This window comes from Thamnophis elegans, chromosome 14, assembly GCF_009769535.1.
Source record: "Thamnophis elegans isolate rThaEle1 chromosome 14, rThaEle1.pri, whole genome shotgun sequence".
NCBI classification, from domain to species: domain Eukaryota; kingdom Metazoa; phylum Chordata; class Lepidosauria; order Squamata; family Colubridae; genus Thamnophis; species Thamnophis elegans.
The window spans coordinates 1,742,624-1,753,693 of NC_045554.1; the positions used below are offsets into that span (position 1 = coordinate 1,742,624).

The 11,070-nt window shown below is 47.5% G+C and overlaps 1 protein-coding gene across 1 annotated transcript in view; it reads right to left on the reverse strand.

The window, feature by feature from the left end:
* The window catches only part of LOC116517608 (myosin phosphatase Rho-interacting protein-like), a 91,714-nt gene that overhangs the window by 44,672 nt on the left and 35,972 nt on the right, over positions 1 to 11,070 (reverse strand). Inside the window, 2 exon segments of the mRNA XM_032230660.1 lie at positions 5,568 to 5,652; positions 9,975 to 10,126. Of these exon segments, the coding sequence (XP_032086551.1) occupies positions 5,568 to 5,652; positions 9,975 to 10,126 (237 nt within the window).

An 11,070-nucleotide genomic window follows, 5' to 3' on the forward strand; every position in this document is an offset into this window, starting at 1 on the left:
TGAATTTCAGCCACTAAGCAAGGCAAGTGATAAGTGAGTCTGATGCCTGATTTTATGACTCTTTTGTCCTGGTTGTTAAGCAAAGCACTTCAGTCGTTAACGGAATCACATGGTTGCTAAATGAATCCAACTTCCCCCTTTGGCTTTGCATGTCGGGAGCCGATGGGAAGGTTGCAACTGGCGATCAGAGGAACCTCATAAATAAATTGATGACATGATTGTGGAAGTGTCACAACCAGTGCGAGAGCTGGTCGTAAGGCTCAATGGCATTGTAACTTCGAACCGGGGGTGAAATCTACTTACCTTCGCTACCAGTTCACAAATGGGAGCGCCCGTGCCACCTCTGCGCATGCCCGGGTCCTTCTGTGCATGTGCAGTGTGTCAAAAACGGACGTGATGACGTCCGGGTGGGTGGACCGCTGTTCCACACGATTTAGATATAAATCGTGCATCACAGTTGATCGATGCATTTTTTTTTTGCTACCAGGTTGGGCGAACCGGTAGCATTTCACCCCTGCTTCGAATGGCCACGAAACAAATGAGTTGAGTTTATTAGACTTGTATGGTGCCCTATTCCCAGGGGGACTTGTAAGTTGAGGACTATGAAGGCCGAGAATGACCCACCACAACCTTAGGAACTGTACCTCAACGAGGGGAGGAATGCAGAGAGTGGCATTATTCTGAGCAGCAACACAAAATAAAGCACTCACAATAACAATGTGCCGCCCCACGGTCTCTTTTTACACCATTCAGCATTATGGCTTTGATTTTTACCATTTTGGTGCCATGATCTCCAGCTACTCCCAGAGTTAGCATCGTCTCCAAACCCGATAACCGTTTGAAAAGTGACTTTCGATTCATCCTGCAGATGCCTCGGGCACTTGGCTGTGTTGCAACGAAGGCGCAAATGTTTTCCAAACTTAAAATAGGCCACTCTGCACCCAGCACGGAAGCCGGTTTCCAAAGGAGGGTTTGCAATTAAAATTAGTTTGGGTGCAAAACAGAAACACGCCCCTTTCTTCCTAAATCACTATTGTTTTCCAACCTGGAAATTTTAAGATACCTGGACTTCCAACTCCCAGAATTGCCTAGCCGACACGCCCCATCTCTCCCTCAAAAATAATTTGGAGCAGCAATGTTTAGGAGGGATGGTCAGAATTATCTATGGTAGATTATGATTGTGGAGTTAAGGCTACAATTTAGAAAACAAGATGAGCACTGGAGCTTGGAGACCTCAAGTTGACTTGAGATAAATGGACAGTTTGTAGTGAATGTTATAGAGCAGAAGCCTTCGAACTTGGCCACTTTAAGACTTGTGGACTTCAACTCCCAGAATTCTCCAGCCAGCATAATTTACTCTCTTGAAATCCCTTCCTCTGCAATCTCTCCACTTAGATCAGAGATCTTCAAACTTGGCCACTTTAAGACTTGTGGACTTCAACTCCCAGAATTCTCCAGCCAGCATAATTTACTCTCTTGAAATCCCTTCCTCTGCAATCTCTCCATTTAGATCAGAGATTTTCAAACTTGGCCACTTCAAGTCTTGTGGACTTCAACTCCCAGAATTCTCCAGCTGGAGAATTCTAGGAGTTGAAGTCCACAAGTTCTTAAAGTTGCCAAGTTTGGGGACCACTGCTATATAGGGCCTCTTTGAATTGGGGGTTGGACTAGAAGACCTCCAAGGTCCCTTCAAATCTGTTATTTTTTATTCTAATAGTCTTCTGGAAATGTAGTCTTCACAAAGAGCGACCGATAACGTCCTCTCCATTGTCATTTCAAGCCCAACACAGCGAAGTTGCAGCTGAAGAAAATTCAATTGAGTGAACTTCAGGCAGTTTTGCTGAAAATTGGTGCTTCCTTCCGGTTTTTGGCCAAGCTGCACCCAGAGCAAACCACTGCTCCGTTGTATGTTGAGGACTACCCATAGAAGAAGAAGTAGGAACTAAGTACCAATCCCCCCCCCCCCCCACGAGAAAGAGCGAGCAGAGGGAATTCGCTTCCTCGTTGGAGGGTGACAGAGGAAGAGTGGTATCCCATCTAAGGAGGCTTTTGGAGGTCATGTTGACCAGATGACCAAGAAGAACATCTAATGCTTGAAGGTTCTCCTCCAAGGGCAACTCAATTCAACCTCTTCCAACCGTCCTACATTACTTTTGCTCTCCCTTAGAAAAATAGTGTAGCACAAAGAGCTGAGAGCAGAAACAGAGTCGAGATTCCTAGCTCCAGCTTCCTTTCCCCCCCCCCTAAAATTCCTTTTTTGGAAGTAACTAGACCTTCTCCAGGATTTTTCCCTGAGGCAGCAGGCGTGCTCCATCTCCTGCTGCTCCGCAAAACTCCTTGAGATCACGTTGTTCAGCCCTGTTCACCCTCCCTGAGACTCACCTCCATCTCCGGAGGCAGTCCATTGGTGGAGGGGGGGGAAAGACCCCCTTTTCGGTGCGTCTCTCCCCCAACCCAACCCTACTACCCTTATTTGGTTCTTAGTAGCTCAGGTCCTGTCAACTTTCCAAGGGGTTGCTGAGGCAACCGAGCATAACCCAAAAGAGAGAGAGATAATATTCTGCCAACATTTTTTCCCCTCCTGTTTTCTGTTCTGCTTCCAAAAATTGAAAATAAGGGGAGGGAAGGGAGACTAAAATAGGAAGAGCTCTGGGGGAGGGGGCTCGCCCCTTCTAAGGCTGTTTTACTTCTTACTTCACGCTTTGTGGGTTGGCTCAGCTGAGGCAAATTCTCTAAAAGGCTTACAGGGGTTCAGTCCCAGAGAAAGAGGCAAGGGGAATGGCAATTACCTAGATTGAATTTTGCTCCCCCCCCCCCTCTATCTCTCTTCTCATACACACCCCATGAAGGACTTCAGGACACTTACACACCCCAAACTACAAACAACCCTGCACGCAGATTCCACTGCATGCTTTGTGCTCAAAACGACCTTGCTGCGGAGCGATGCTATGCCAACAGATTTTGGACGTTGTAGTCAATAAATGCTAAGTGTGTTAAATACAATATTGAATTAAATGGGGGGGGGGTGTCCTTGGTGCTCTCTGAGCTTGGTGGTTTTCTTGCAGACGTTTCATGACCCAACTAGGTAGCATCATCAGAGCTAGAAGGGAGGGTTGGCAAACCTCACCCACTGATGATGTTGCCTAGTTGGGTCATGAAACTTATGGCCATTCCTTCGTCAAATTCTCCACTTGATGGTATAAGCAGCCCATTCAGGAACTCACAATGCAGATTAAAGTTACTTAAGGCAGAGAAATATTCAAGCACACACACACAACCTCCAAATTAACATCACCCTATTTTCTCTGTATGATGGGCTGTTCCAGAGGTGGGTTCCTACCAGTTCGCACCTATGTGGTAGAACCAGTTCGTCAACCTGGCCATTCCGACAGGCCTGGGGCTAAAGAGCTTCTGCCCCCTTTCTCGAATGGTATGATTGTTGTGTGTTTTTAAATTGTGTATTGTTTGTTTGTCTTTTATCCCCCGTTTGTACCTCCTTTCCCTGATTGAGTTGTGAGCCGCCCTGAGTCCCCTTCGGGGAAAAGGGCGGCATATAAATGAAATAAATCCAATCCAATCCAAATCTACCGAACCGGTTAGAAGAGGTTCCACCAGTGGACCCGGAAAGCAGGCCACACTACAGAAGAGGTTCCAAATTTTTTTTGAAACCCACCACTGGGCTGTTCCCACAACCCACCCACCCCCAAAGACCTCCAAATTAATCTCCCATGGCATCCCATTCCCTACCACGATGGGTCAACCGGTTATGCCTGAAGATGACACCACAAAAGCTACAGAGAAAACACAGGTCTATTCATCAGAAAGAACGCTCCATCCTTTTAATCCGACAAGGAAATATCTGGACAGCTTCCGTCACATGGAGCAGATAATGTTCATTAAATGGTTCGGGATGACTACCTTGATTTAAGCATCATCCCATGTATCGGGGACCAGGAGCGACATCCAAAGAAAACTGGTTGAGATCTTTAACCCTCCAAGATTCTCCTGAACAATTTCCATGATCCAGGACATTGGCGCAGGAAAGAATGAGTCACAGCCTAGATTTTGTGCCTGCGTGAATGTGTGTGTGTGTTTTACCATTTATAGTCAAAAGAGGGCCAGAAATAAGCTGTCACTAGATTTCCCCAGAGGACACGTTGAGCCTCCATCTCAACTACCACATCTTCTTATCTCCAAGGGCCATCTCTGGTAGGAAAAATCAGAGCGTGGTTGCCATGGAACTCAGTGTCAGTCATCGGGAATCTTTTCTTGCCTGCAGCTTCGAATGAGGAATTGGAAATGGCCCATCGATCATTTAGGACACGGGCGTCAAAACTCAATTTCACTCAGGGCCGCATTAGGATTGTGTTTTACCTCGCAGGGTGGGGGAGGGATAGGCATGGCCAGCTTGACATCACTCCTGGCGCCTGTGGCCCGAGTGCTCTGACTGCAAAAGTGGGCTCCTGACCTCCGTTTTCAGCTGCGACGGCCTCCTGCAGCCCTCTGCCAGTGAAAACTGAGTTCAAGGCAGCAGGGTGAAAACGGAGTTCAAGGCGGCTGTGTGCAGCCCTCCCAAGCTCCGTTTTAGGCCGTGATGGCCTCCTGCAGCCCTCTGCCAGTGAAAATGGAGTTCAAGGCGGCCGTGTACAGCCCTCCCGAGCTCCGTTTTAGGCCGTGATAGCCTCCTGCAGCCCTCTGCCAGTGAAAACTGTGTTCAAGGCAGCAGGGTGAAAACGGAGTTCAAGGTGGCTGTGTGCAGCCCTCCCAAGCTCCATTTTTGGCTGCAACGGCCTCCTGCAGCCTTCTGCCAGTGAAAACGGAGTTCAAGGTGGCCGTGTGCAGCCCCCCCAAGCTCCGTTTTAGGCCGTGATGGCCTCCTGCAGCCCTCTGCCAGTGAAAACGGAGTTCAAGGCGGCCATGTGCAGCCCTCCTGAGCTCCGTTTTAGGCCGCAACGTCCTCCTGCAGCCCTCTGCCAGCGAAAATAGTGCTCAGGAGAGCCACACGGTCCTCACAAGCTCCATTTTTGCTGGCAGAGGCACTGTGGGACGGACATATTTTTTTTCCAGGGAAGCCTCACCGGCCATATTTAAGCATCCACAGGCCTTGAGATTGACACCCCTGATTTAGGAGATGTGCTCCTGAGTGACGGTTATTGACAATCATCTAGCAAACTGCCCTGGGTTGAATATCTATGGAGATTCTCAAGTCCTCCAGGTCCAGGTTCCCCCGAAGGTGCTTTTTCCCCTGAAGACGCTTCACTTCTCATCTGAGAAGCTTCCTCAATTCTGACCCTCAACGTCTTCAAGGAAAAACAGAGGCCAGTTGCCTTTGGAATCAATGCCTTTTGATTTAAATTTCAAAATAAATGGAAACCGATCAACGTCGGGAGGCAAAGCAGAACAGCTTCTTAAAAGCTACGCATAAACTGAGTGAGGTAATTCCATTGAGAGAAGATAAACTTGAAAAGAAGGAAGGGCACATTCTTATAAACCAGTGGTGGGGAAAATGTTCTAATTTTAGGCATGAGGCGCAATCAGAAGCAGGCCAGGTGTGCTGCTATTTTTACCTGTGGCGTTGGGGGCTCCACTTTCCTTTTCTTCTTTTGATTCTGCTTGTTGGTCCTTGGGTATACCACCAGCATCTCCAACCACCTGGAGGCAAGAAGGCAAGTTGAGAATTGCCCCCACTGAAAGAGGGGACAGCCAGACAAAGTTTAATAAAAAAAATTTCAATTTAATAAAATTTGTATGCTGCCCACTCCCTTGGGACTCTGGGCAGCTTACAGACAGATAAAAAAGCATTTAAGAATTTAAAAGTAAAAAAAATACAATTGTTAAAATTGCACACCATCCATTCAGTCTAAGTGAGGCTGGACATTGATCAACAGCCCCAGGCCTGCCGGAACAGCCAGGTCCTAGTGGCTTTACGGAAGGCCGGGAGAGTGGGAAGGGTCCGGATCTCTACGGGGAAGATCGTTCCACAGGGCCGGCGCAGCTACAGAGAAGGCTCTCCCCCCAGGGGGGTCGCCAGCCGGCATTGTCCGGTCGACGGCACCCGGAGAAGGCCCATCCTGTGAGATCTTGTTGGTCGTTGGGAGGTAAGTGGCAGGAGGCGGTCTCTCAGGTAGCCAGGCCCTAAACCATGAAGGGCTTTAATAGTAACGACTAGCACCTTGAAGCGCGTTCGGAGACCAATAGGGAGCCAGTGCAGCTCGCGGAGGATGGGTGTAACATGGGTGTATCTAAGTGAGCAATGAATCCTCCTTCCTCAACTGACGGAGGCTCCCCGTCCCCTTTAAACACACACACACACACAATGGGGCACCTTGAAGAAACAGATCCCAACACAAGCAAGAGAGGACATGGGAAGAAGAGGGAAAAAAACAGTCTTGGATGTTCTCCTTCACCAAGGATCTCCACCTCACTGTTTCCTGCTGGTTTAGAAGGGAGCAAGTAGAGCAAAAGTGTTGACTGTTGGCCAACTTTTGCACAATTCCCATGCAGCTCACATGTATCACAACTGGGTGGGACAAACCGATGGCTCCCTAGATATGAATTCCTCCCCACGCATCATCTGGATGGTATGCTCCCAAAGAGCTGCAGAAGTTCCTCATCTCTTTTTTTTCCTCACAGCTCTCCAAGAGGAACTTGTGACTCCAGCATCTCCTGCAACACGCCAGAGCCAGCTCCGGCATCCTATCTCTACAGAAGCAAGAGTCCAAAGCTGGTTAGGAAAGCAACTCAGACTGTCCTAAGAGCTGTGGCGGCGCAGTGGCCGGGACGTAGTATTGCAGGCTAATTCTGCTGACTACCAACTGACAGCAGTTCGATCCTGACCAGTTCAAGATTAACTCGGGCTTACATCTGTCTGACGTCGGTGAAATGAGATCCCAGATTGTTGGGGGCAAGAACTGACAGCAGTTCGATCCTGACCGGTTCAAGATTAACTCGGGCTTACATCTGTCTGACGTCGGTGAAATGAGATCCCAGATTGTTGGGGGCAAGAACTGACAGCAGTTCGATCCTGACCGGTTCAAGATTAACTCAGGCTTACATCTGTCTGACATCGGTGAAATGAGATCCCAGATTGTTGGGGGCAAGAACTGACAGCAGTTCGATCCTGACCGGTTCAAGATTAACTCAGGCTTACATCTATCTGACGTACGTAAAATGAGGTCCCAGATTGTTGGGGGCAAGAAGGTAACTCTGTAAATTACTTGGAGAGGGCTGAAAAGCACTATGAAGCGGTATGTAAGTGCCATTACTATTGCTCATCTTGTTCAACAAGCCCCAAAGACATTCCCAAAGCCGCAAGCGAGCACCAGCCTGAGGTCAGCAAGCCACCCATTACCCCAGAGGCGACCTAATATGTCCCGTCCCCCCCAAAACAATCCCAGCTCTGCTATTGTTTATGCCTCTGAACAATGCCAGGTCTTCTTCAGACCACATCATCACGGGCTCAGCAAGCAAACAACTCTCCAAGGAGGGAACGGGGGGCCCAATTACCAAGAGGTGGCAAAGCAACCCATCAGAGAACCAGCCGATCTTGCTGAACAGGTTAGATGCAGTTCCACACTTGCCCATCTCTCTTGTCGGTGTGTGTTTGCACTTCCATTGCGTCTTGCGTTTATCCCTTTCAGGATTTACAGGTTTTTTTAGCAGCAAGCACAACATAAATTAGAGAGTGGCAATGCCACCCCACCACAATCTCCTTTAGATCTTCGTGTCTGGGCCTGGGACCAGGCACAGGGCTTCCTCTTTGCTCTGTCGCAGCCTTCTTGGCTCCGTAGTCTCCCAGCCCTGAGACATTTGTCTGTATTTCGCCAACACGGGTCAGATTCAAAGCTACGCGAGAAAACTAAGGATATTCTGCAGCTTCCTGATGCTGTCAGCCTGGGGGTTGGGCACCCTCGAGGCTGGCAGGATCTATTTGTGATCTGTTTGTTTATTTACGAAAACCAAGCTCTGCCAAGCAAGATTAATCCAAATCTTCTTGCCTCTTTAAACAAGAAGCATTTAACTGAAGTTGGGCTCCAATGTTAGCTTAGCCAAGGAAGCGTGCTTCTCCCTTAGACTTTTCCGGCTGGGATAAACAAAGGCAACTTCCTTTGAATGTTGAATTCACACACACACACACACACACACAGATGCACACACGTTTGCTCTGGCTACCTTCACAGATCTTTTAGGCATCTCCATGTCTACCCTGAGTCTCCTAAACTTCTAATCATCTCCCTTCCAAATGCTAATCACTTTGCTCTTCATTACATTTCTGAGATCAACCAAAGTTGGCTAGTAAGCAGGTCAAAGAATTATTTTGCTCTACCTGCCCAGAAATGTGTGATCAGGGCAGTTGGGATCTCCTTATTAAACCGTCCTAATTGCTCCATGCTACCTACTTTTCAACCCCAGGACATATTGTAGCTCAGTAGGAGAAGGAGAAGGAGGAGGGGGGAGAGGAGGAGGAGGAGATGGTGGTGGTGGTGGTGGTGGTGGAGGAGGAGGAGGAGGAGAAACAGAAGCACAAGCAGAAGCAGAAGCACAAGAATAAGAAGAAGGAGGAGGAGGAGGAGGAGGAGGAGGAGGAGAATAAGAAGAAGAAGAAAGAAGAAGAAGAAAGAAGGAAGAAGAAGAAAGAAGAAGACGACGAAAGAAGGAAGAAGAAGAAAGAAGGAAGAAGAAGAAAGAAGAAGATGAAAGAAGAAGAAGAAGAAAGAAGAAGAAAGAAGAAAGAAGGAAGAAGAAGGAAGAAGGAAGAAGGAAGAAGAAGAAAGAAGAAGAAGGAAGAAGGAAGAAGAAGAAGAAGAAAGAAGAAAGAAGAAGAAGAAGAAAGAAGAAGAAAGAAGAAAGAAGGAAGAAGAAGGAAGAAGAAGAAGAAAGAAGAAAGAAGAAAGAAGAAGAAAGAAGAAGAAAGAAGGAAGAAGAAGGAAGAAGGAAGAAAGAAGAAAGAAGAAAGAAGAAGAAAGAAGGAAGAAGAAGAAAGAAGGAAGAAGAAGAAAGAAGAAGAAAGAAGGAAGAAGAAGAAGGAAGAAGGAAGAAGGAAGAAGGAAGATGGAAGAAGAAAGAAGAAAGAAGAAAGAAGAAGAAAAATATGCCGATTTTTCTCTCAGAAATTTTAGTTGCTCCATGGGAAGCTTTAAGAAAGAAGGATTTCCCAGAGGAAATCGACTTTTGAGGACAGTCAGGAAGAAGATGAGGCAGAAGACCAACTTCCAAGCCAAAGGAGGAGAACGAGGCCACACGATTGCAGACATGTCAGCCTCACCTCTTGTATCACCACCAAAATGAGGTAGAGGTTTTGAATGTGGAGGCAGGTTGGACAGAGCCCCTTTGAGTGGGAACACCCACATTTTCTGGGCTGTGGATAATGCTAACCACATCCTTGCCTACGAGAGGGCTTCTCCAAATAGATCCTGTGGTTCACTGTGACAACTGAGAGGAGGTGAGAGATTGTTTTGATGTCCACAAGCAGAAGGTTCTCCATGCTAACTAGGAAAGCCACTTTCTGCCTCCCATCCAGGTGATCTGGATCATCAGGGGCATGAGAGGGGTGAAGGATCCAGGATCCTTGACCAATGGGCAGACCAATCTAAAGCAGAACCTCATTCAGCTCACACATACAACGAATGATGATGGCTCTGTGTTGAAGCATCTGATCTCCTACACCTTTCTTTCCCCACCTTTTTTCTTGGGGAGGGGAGAGCTACTAAGCCTCAACTCCCATGTCCAAACATCCTTTGAGCCCACATCTTCAGTAACACACCATGCACCTTCACCCGTCTGACTTGCAACTTGGAAGTCCATGAAAAGGTGGCTCCTCAGCGGCGGTGAGATGAAGAACCAACCTCATTCTTGACAGCCTCAGGAGCAACCCAACTCTGACCACTCTCCAGAACTTCCTGGTGCTCCGTTCCAAAGAGTTCTCACATGCAGCCACCCCCCCTCCCGTTCCTGCCCCCCAACCCTTCGCTCACCCACTGATGATTTCCTTGTTCTCAGCTCGGATGAAGTGCTCCTTCTCCGGTGTCAGGATACACAGTGAAAACTTCTGCCCACTCCGGTTCTCTCCATCCACAACATCTGTACACTGGTTCATGTTGATGGTTCCTTGTGGCAAAGTGGTGGGCTGGAAAATAAGTGGAGAACGATGAGCAAGTAAGAAGAGAAACTATGGAATGACAACTCTTACAAGTAGTCCTCAAATTATGGTCAATCATTCAAGTAAGTTGACCAAATTTGGCTCATTGACCAAATTATGGTCAATGAGCAAGTAAGAAGAGAAACTATGGAATGACAACTCTTACAAGTAGTCCTCAAATTATGGTCAATCATAACTTGAGAGACCGCCTTCTGCCGATTACCTCCCTTCGACCGATTAGATCGCACAGATTGGGCCTCCTCCGGATCCCATCTGCCAGTCAATGTCGACTGGCGACTACACGGAGGAGAGCCTTTTCTGTTGCAGCTCCGACCCTGTGGAACGATCTCCCCGTTGAGATTCGTACCCTCACCACCATCCAGACCTTCCGCACGGCCCTTAAGACCTGGCTCTCCCAGCAGGCCTGGGGATAAGTTCTTAAATTACCCACCCGAGTGTTGACTGTTGAATGCAAGTTGGTGTTTTATTATTTATCTTGTTTACTCACTGTTTGTCTTTTATTATTGCACCCCCTTCCCGTGATTGTAAGCCGCCCTGAGTCCCCTCAGGGAGAAGGGCGGCCTATAAATCTTAATAAATGTCTAAATGTCTAAAATTATGGTCAATGAGCAAGTAAGAAGAGAAACTATGGAATGACAACCCTTACAAGTAGTCCTCAAATTATGGTCAATCATTCAAGTAAGTTGACCAAATTTGGCTCATTGACCAAATTATGGTCAATGAGCAAGTAAGAAGAGAAACTATGGAATGACAACCCTTACAAGTAGTCCTCAAATTATGGTCAATCATTCAGCGACCGTCGTAAATTACGACAGCGCTGAAAAATGTGACTAACAACTGATCCTCAAACTTACAATCCTAAGGTTCCTTGATTGTGATTTGGTGTTTAGCTACCGGCTCACATTTACGAT